Below are 8259 nucleotides of genomic sequence, written 5' to 3' on the forward strand. Positions count from 1 at the left end.
TAATATCTTATTCATTAAGGTATGCATATTTTTATTCTTCTATAACTGAACCGTCATTATCGTTATCTATAAGGGTAAATACGTCCAAAAAAGACAAAAGTAAATAGCATCAAAATCTAATATCCACTCTTTTGTGAATTGGAATAAATCTCATTATAACATACAAAAGGAAAAAAGAATACAAATTCTCACTTTTTTTTTTCCTTTTTTTTTCTTTTTCTTTCTTTACTTATGATTCCTATTTATAGTAAATTCAACCAAATATTGCAAATAATAATTAATAATTTTAATATAAAATGAGAATTTAAATTAAATTAAATTAAATTAAAGAAAAATAAAAGCACACAAAGATTTTGGAAGAAAAATAAAACAAACATTTGGGCTTTTATTTTTATATTATGCCATCCTTTTACACTTTCATCACCTTCATCAAATATTTTTTGGTTCAAAAGTTAATAAGAATTAATTATAAATTAAAATGACATATTTTAAGGAAAAGAAAAAAAAAAAGACTCTCCCCTCTAATATATAATATAATATATATTTATAATTCTAACTTAAATTAATTAGTCTAAATACCCTAATCACATCATAATTACTTAAATAACCTCAGAATTTGAGTGTAATTTCACTCCCGTTGCTTTCCTCTCTGCCATCTTGCCTCAGTGCCGCCAAGTTCCCCTTTCTCTCTCCGCCACTGCCACCGTTATTTTCTCCGCCGCTCTCGGCTTTCCAGCTGCCGCTGTCCGACTTCCCACCGTCCTCGATACTCTCCGATCGGCCGCCGTTTCCTTGCCCTTCAGATTGGGGAGAGCTTTGGGCTTGAGCGGCTGCGGCGGCGGCTGCCTTATACATGTTCAGCTGCTGGTGGAGCGCGTGTTGGTGGTGGAGCTGGTGGTGTGGCAGCGGTGGCGGCGGAGGATAGAAATCTTGGTGCACTGGTGGTGCACAGTAGGATGTTGGGTGTGGTGCGTAGAGTGCCGGAGCTCCTCCGTGTGCGGCGGCAGCCGCTGCAGTAGCGTATTCTGGTGGAACCCAAATGCCACCTAGCACCACCAGCTGCGGCGCCGGAGCTCCGGCCGCCTGTGGGCTTGGACTGGGTCGTCTTGTGTGCAACCTATATTTCTGTGTACATATAGAAAAAAAAAAAAAAGAGAATCTTTATGCATACAAAAACTAATATATATATATTAAACAACAAAAACTAATTATAATTTTGTTTAAAAAGTTGAATTTTGTCAATAATTAGACAAAAGCCCAAACTAATTTTATGAACTCTCTTAAATAATCTCGATAAAATGGGTCTCACTGCTTGTTGAGCTTCAAAACCGTTGACTCTGTTACCTATCCTTCTTGAACGAGACGATCTTGATTTTGATCCTTGTTTACAAGGGTTTCTAATAGATCATTTCGCACCTTCCTTAAAATGTGTTTAAACCATTCGTTGAGTCAAAATAGCTTTAAGAGTTCAACCAAAGCTCACTGAATGGTTTCAACACTTACCCAAAACCTATCGAGATATTATAACACTTCCGAAGACTTCCAATATCGATAGAGATTCTTACGGTATTAATTTAATTAGTTCAACACTTCAAATAAAAGATTAGTCATCTTATTTTAATTAGTTAAAATAATTTTTTTTTTTTTTTTTAGTTATATTTCAAATATATATTTGAAAATACATAGAGAGAGAAAGAGACCTGCAGATGGCTTTTAACTTCATCATTGGTCAAACCATCAACCTTCATCAGCTCCCTGATTTGCTTTGGAGTGGCAACTATGTTTTTTTTCCATATAAAGAAAAAAAACAGAAAAAAATTACAAATAAATAAGTGAAAATTATTTTAAAACTCAATAATATGATAAAATAATGAAAAAATATATAACATAAGCTCCCAAAATATCCTAAAAAACCCTTAATCAATCAACACTCTCCAACATAATGCACAAAAATCATTAATTTTCCCGAAAAAAAAAACACAAGCATCTACTTCACAAGGACAAGACATACATGTTCTTCATATAATCCTACTTTAATTCCTTTTTTTTGGTCAAATTGAATAAAACCTCTCCAATCTAAAAAGAAGAGAAATTTCATATAAAAATTCAAAGAATAAAAAGCTCAAATTAGAATCTCATAAAACCAATTCAAAAGCAATTTTCTTTTACTCACCTTGTGAACCACCAAGCATTTGAAGAGCATTAACAAATCGCCGGTGCAAATCCGGCGACCAGCACCGTCTAGCTTTCCGGTGAGTGTGATTAGTAGAATTGTTGGTATTGTTATTAGCCACCGTGGAAGAAACATTACTAGTCGTAATTTGTCCATCTCCAACCAAATTCAATTTTCCGGCCACCAAATTACCATTTTCCGGCTGGTGGTGATCGGAGTTATCTACACACTTATTCTCATCAATCTCTTTCCGATCACCACCGCAGCCGGCGGCGAGCGCCAAATCGGGAAGCTGAGAAGAATTAGAATTTTGGGTATTGCTCAAAATTCTATCTTTTGAAAAGGGATGAAAAGCTCCACCATTATTGCTGTTGTTGTTGTTGTTTCTTTGAAGCTTTGGGATGAAGCCAATTTGATGATCAATAATTGCGTCTTTTGAAGAGGAAAGATTTGGTTTTGTTTCATCATTTGTTGTTTGGCTCCAAAGTTGAGCTGATATCATCCAATTTGCTTTATCAGAAATGCTTGAAATTGTTTCTTGCCCTTCTGGGGTTGATTGTTTGAGTGGAATGAACTCTTCAAGAACAGGCTTTGAACCATTTTGATGAATATTATTTCCTTTGCAGGCTTGCAATTGCTGTCTAGAACTCTCCAAAGCTACAAAATTCATTCAAAAACACCATAATTCAATTGAAATTCACACACCCAATTGAAAATTTGAGGCAACAATCATAAACAAAATGATAGTACCATTGGTTAAAAGTTGCATGCAAAGAGGAAGTTCACGTTTGAAAGCATCAATTTTGAGTCTTTCTCCTTCAAGACGAGATAGCAAATCTTCGAGTTGCTTCTGAGTATGATCTTGAGAAGGCATAGCCACCTGATCTGAAACAAATGATTTGAGTAACATAGAGTAGCTGTTAGGCTTGCAATCAAGGCTAAGTTCTGGTGGAGATGGCATTTTTTTGTTCCTAAGGTTCTTGAAATGGCTTAAAATTTCATGGGAAACACAAAAACAAGAGAGAAAGAGATTAGTGTTTGAATTGTTCTTGAGATTGTAAGGGTTTCTAAGTTTATTGCTTATGAAACTCAAGGAGGATCAAGAGGGAATAAAGGGTGTGTGAGAGAGAGAGAGAGAGAGAGAAAAGCAAAGGGGATAAAGAAGAAGGGTAACTTCTTGCAAAGAAGAAAGCTAAAAGAGAAAAACAAAGAGAGAGATGCTTTGATAGAAGGAATCAAGGAGTCTGACATTTAGAGGGATCATGTGCTTAGGGCCTGGTTTTGGAACCTTTGAGAAACATTAGGGTTTCTTTGTTTGTGTGTAAGAGAGAGAGAGAGAGAGAGAGAGAGAGAGAGAGAGAGAGAGAGAGAGAGAGAGAGAGAGAGAGAGAGAGAGAGAGAGAGAGAGAGAGAGAGAGAGAGAGAGAGAGAGAGAGAGAGAGAGAGAGAGAGAGAGAGAGAGAGAGAGAGAGAGAGAGAGAGAGAGAGAGAGAGAGAGAGAGAGAGAGAGAGAGAGAGAGAGAGAGAGAGAGAGAGAGAGAGAGAGAGAGAGAGAGAGAGAGAGAGAGAGAGAGAGAGAGAGAGAGAGAGAGAGAGAGAGAGAGAGAGAGAGAGAGAGAGAGAGAGAGAGAGAGAGAGAGAGAGAGAGAGAGAGAGAGAGAGAGAGAGAGAGAGAGAGAGAGAGAGAGAGAGAGAGAGAGAGAGAGAGAGAGAGAGAGAGAGAGAGAGAGAGAGAGAGAGAGAGAGAGAGAGAGAGAGAGAGAGAGAGAGAGAGAGAGAGAGAGAGAGAGAGAGAGAGAGAGAGAGAGAGAGAGAGAGAGAGAGAGAGAGAGAGAGAGAGAGAGAGAGAGAGAGAGAGAGAAGGAGAGAGAGAGAGAGAGGAGGAGCGAGAGAGAGAGGAGGAGCGAGAGAGAGGAGGAGCGAGAGAGAGGGAGAGAGAGAGAGAGAGAGAGAGAGAGAATTCAAAAGAAATCACTAATACAAAGCATGGATTCTTCTTCTTTCTTACAATTTGTGCCTTTTTTTTGCCTTTTCTTTTTTGGCCATTCTTTAGCTCTTTAAGAGGCCTTAGCTTAGTTTCAATTCTTCTATCCTACTTTTTTTATTTTTAACCAAAGGTATTATCCCTTGAATGTTTATGATAAATTATGTATATATTCATATTCTCTTTCTCTCTTTTTCACCCAAAGTTTCAAGTTGTCATTTTTCTAATGCATATCTATAAGCTTATCTCTTCAATGTTTATGCTACATGGCTAGATCCAAATGAGCCTTTTGCCTCACTATGTGTCTATCCAACCCATGCATGCAACTTTCTTTTGGGTTCCAAAAGTTGTTTCCTTCTTAAACTTTGTGTATTACATTAAGTACAAAGGTTATAGGATTGAGTTCTTGCTCATATCTCTATGTTTATATATGTTTGTATGATGTTATCGATGTTAAATGTGAGATCTCACATCGATTGGAGAGGAGAACGAATCATCTCTTATAAAGGTGTGGAAACATCTCCCTAGAAGATGCGTTTTAATACAGTGAGGTTGATGACGATATGTAAAAAGCTAAAACAGACAATTTCTGCTAGTGGTGAGCTTGGGCTGTTACCAATGGTATCAGAGTCAAACACTAGGAGATGTGCCAATGAGGATGCTGGGCCCAAGGGGGTGGATTAAGATTCTATATCGATTGGAGAGGAGAATGAAACATTCCTTATAAGGGTGTAGAAACCTCTCCCTAGTAGATGTGTTTTAAAACCGTGAGGCTGACGGCGATACGTAACGGACCAAAGTGGACAATATCTACTAGCGATGAGCTTGTGTTGTTACAAATGATATCAGAGCTAGACAATAAGAACGCTAGGCCCCCAAGGGAGGTGGATTGTGAGATTCCACATTAGTTGGAGAAGAGAACAAAGCATCCCTTATAAGGGCATGGAAACCTCTCCCTAGCATACGGGTTTTAAAACGCTGAGACTGATGATAACACGTAACAGTCCAAAGCGAATAATATCTGCTAGCGAAAACTTGGGCTGTTACAGCATAAGTTAAGTTAAGTTTTTGTCCTAAAAGATGTTACCTTTAAATATAGACCAATGATCTCCTTCCATCGAGATGATCCTCGATTACTTAAGTCGCTCCATAACAAGAGTGAGAATATCGTATCTTTACCAAAACATTCATAAATACAATATAATTAATATCTTCTCTCTAAGAAAGGAATATCTTAGTTCCAATTGTAAGGCTCTAAATCAAGAGCAACACATACACAACTCAAACTCACAAAGCTTCAAAGTAACACAAGAATGAAGCACTATTGTGAAAAATCTACCCTAAGAGTTGAAGAATCTTCTCCAATTTTGCTACTACTTTCTTTTTAGGAAGTGGGTTGGAAGGTAACAAGATTCTCACTCACATTTACATTATATTCCTTCTTTTGAGTTCATATGTTCTAAACAAGAGCTCCTACTTTCTTCAAGAACCTTCATCATTCATGAGTTTCATCTTTAATTCCAAATTGATTTTGTGTTCTTCTTTTCAAATCTTGTATCCTAAAAGATTGAAATGAACAGCTACAAAAAGTAAGTGGCCATGCATTCTTAATACCCATTATTAATTACTTCTTTTCCCTTTCCTTTTTTAAAATCTCTTTCTAAAGTTCTTAGTTCAAAGCATGACTTGGGTTGAGCATAGATTCTCCTTTGGCCATACACAAATTATAGGTTATAATGTCATTCACCCTTTAATAAATCATTAAACTTCAATTTCTTTCTCGTACATCCCACCATTTCTAAGGTAATAGTTAAAATATATCAACTTGATCAAATAGTTATGACTAATATGAATTAGAATCGAATTGCTACAGCGATATTTAACCTTTAACACGGTAACTCCCAAGGGATTGAGTCAATACGAGGGTCAAGAGTATCTAAACTCCTTAAACCCTATTTGAGTTTCAAATACAATTTCGAAAGCATACCCTACTCATTTTAGTTTCTCAAACTTAACAGCAAAACAAAGAGGAGGTTGGTTTTGATATACCGAAACGGAAAACCAAAATAGATTGGGCACTCACAAAATACACATTGTACTAAAATACTTTAATCACAATACTTTTCTGATAGTGATTTAAAGGGAAAAAACACTAACGATTCTTGTCCTTCAGGATTAATAGCTTTTCTTAGAAATGCTCCATGATTAATAAAAATCATATGAAACCTAAACCGTGTAATGATACGTAATTATTTCTAATAATTTATTAACCTTCCAATGTATGATTGTCGAATCTCACGATTCCAACGTGATGCTTAACATTCTGGTTTGAACAAGTCAAGCTTATTGATTCACAAAGAAAATGTAAATGTAACGACCCAAGCCCACCGTTAGCAGATATTGTTATCTTTGGGGTATCCCTTTCGAGCTTCTCCTCAAAGCTTTAAAACGCCTCTACTAGGGAAAGATTTTCACACCTTTATAAAGGGTGTTTCGTTTTCCTCCTCAACCAATGTGGATATCACAGTGAATAACTATCAAACGGGTCATTCAGTATCGAAAAAGACAAGTCGGGTCATTCAAAATCGAAACGAAAAACAAGTGGAGTAATGTGTAGGAGTGTATGGATATGTTGGAATTTTGATGGATAAAGAAAGAAAGTTAAATTTTGTGTGTGGGAAAATGGAAAAGTTGGAGATTGCATCAAATTCTCTTGCACTGAAACAAAGAGAAAGAGGAATGATGATGATTTTGGTCACTTTCTCACACTCTCTTCTCTTATAAGCTTCCAATACTCAACTTTTCTGCAGATTCTCTCTCTCTCTCTCTCTCTCTCTCTCTGTGTTTTAGGGTTTTTTAGGGTTTGTGAGGGAGAGATTTAAAAAGAATGGCACAGAGAGATTCTTTCTTGTGATGACACGTGTACAATTATTCCCTCTAAATCGTCCTTCTGAATATCCTTTCTGTCTGGATGAAATATATTATGTAGTAAGGAATATTCTTCCACTCGGCCCCCATTTTCTTACTTTTTTGTTTTCTCTTTTAGCTCCTTTTACTTTGTTTATTTTGCAAACGAACCCTTGTATTATTCTCTTATTGCACTAACAACATCGAGCGGGTATTCTTATTGCACGTAACAACACGAGCAATGAGCGAGTAGAAAAACTAGGGATTCAAGCCTTTAACTTTTTAATCGAAAGTTGTATTCTAGTAGGATGGACCGTAGAAGCCGAACACTTTTTAGGATTTCTTATGTTTTTAATGTGAATTAGGTTAAAGAGGAATGAATCCGAATTGAACCCAGGATGTGATAAGCTGAAGGCATGTATGGAACGTACCCTCTTGAGTGTCGACCCTTGAACTCATAGGCCAAGGCTAAAGCATTGCATTTGAGTAATAACTCAAGATCTTCTTCTCTTTTTTTGCCTCATGGCTCGTTCTTTCTATGTTTGGTCTGAATTTTTCTCGTGTTTGTCTCTTTCCCCTTAGTTTCGTATCTATCCTTTTTGGTCCAGTTTTTTTAGAAAGATGAAAATTAATTTCAAAATAGATTTTTTTTTTTATTCGACGAAAAAATGAGGGGAAGGAGAACTTTCTGTATAAGTGGTTGGAGAATGAAAGGGACCAAAAAGCCATGGGAGGGAGCTAGAGCTAGAGCTGAGCTACCGCTAGGCTTACCGGAGCACATCTCTTCTTCCTCAAAAACCACTCTCATTTGGATTGGGACTTTTTGCCTTGCCTCGAGGGCTTACGAGTCCATGAGCTCAGCTTACGATAATGTTGGTATTCAGTGAGCTCTAACCTATCGGTTTCATAAGCACTAATTTAAGTCAATTTTTCACCTTTTAACTCTATTCCTTAACTTTAACCTATTCCTCTTATTTATTAACCTAGCCATGAATCAACCCAACCCAAAAAATTTATAATGGGTCAAGTTTGGTTCATTATTTAATAAGAGTTGTTTGAATTAAAAAATATACCATCTAAACAACTGTACTGAGTCTAAAAAATGTCACAACTCAACTCGACTCGACCCAACCCACAAAAATCAGTAATATTCTATTTATTTAGATGGGTAAAAAAAAAAAAAAAAAAAAAAAAA

The 8259-nt window shown here is 36.5% G+C and overlaps 1 protein-coding gene across 1 annotated transcript; it reads right to left on the reverse strand.

Annotated features, from left to right (window-relative positions):
* Window positions 1–518: 518 nt before the first annotated feature.
* On the reverse strand, window positions 519–3501 carry LOC111465517 (myb family transcription factor EFM-like). Its single transcript, XM_023109926.1, has 4 exons — window positions 2924–3501; window positions 2174–2830; window positions 1701–1777; window positions 519–1125 (listed from the first exon to the last, which is right to left on the reverse strand). Exons 1-4 carry the CDS (start codon window positions 3132–3134, stop codon window positions 610–612), a joined length of 1461 nt encoding a protein of 486 aa, XP_022965694.1. The 5' UTR covers window positions 3135–3501; the 3' UTR covers window positions 519–609.
* Window positions 3502–8259: the final 4758 nt, after the last annotated feature.

The sequence above is a fragment of the Cucurbita maxima genome, unplaced genomic scaffold (assembly GCF_002738345.1).
Source record: "Cucurbita maxima cultivar Rimu unplaced genomic scaffold, Cmax_1.0 Cma_Scf00029, whole genome shotgun sequence".
Classification (NCBI taxonomy): Eukaryota; Viridiplantae; Streptophyta; class Magnoliopsida; order Cucurbitales; family Cucurbitaceae; genus Cucurbita; species Cucurbita maxima.

Bases quoted from the DNA above. Each gene is read 5' to 3' on its own strand.
- LOC111465517 (XM_023109926.1), bottom strand. From the start codon at position 3,134: ATGCCATCTCCACCAGAACTTAGCCTTGATTGCAAGCCTAACAGCTAC. The intron at 2,831-2,923 runs GTACTATCATTT...TGAATTTTGTAG, and splicing joins CATGCAACTTTTAACCAATG to CTTTGGAGAGTTCTAGACAG. The intron at 1,126-1,700 runs GTCTCTTTCTCT...ATATGTACACAG, and splicing joins AAGTTAAAAGCCATCTGCAG to AAATATAGGTTGCACACAAG.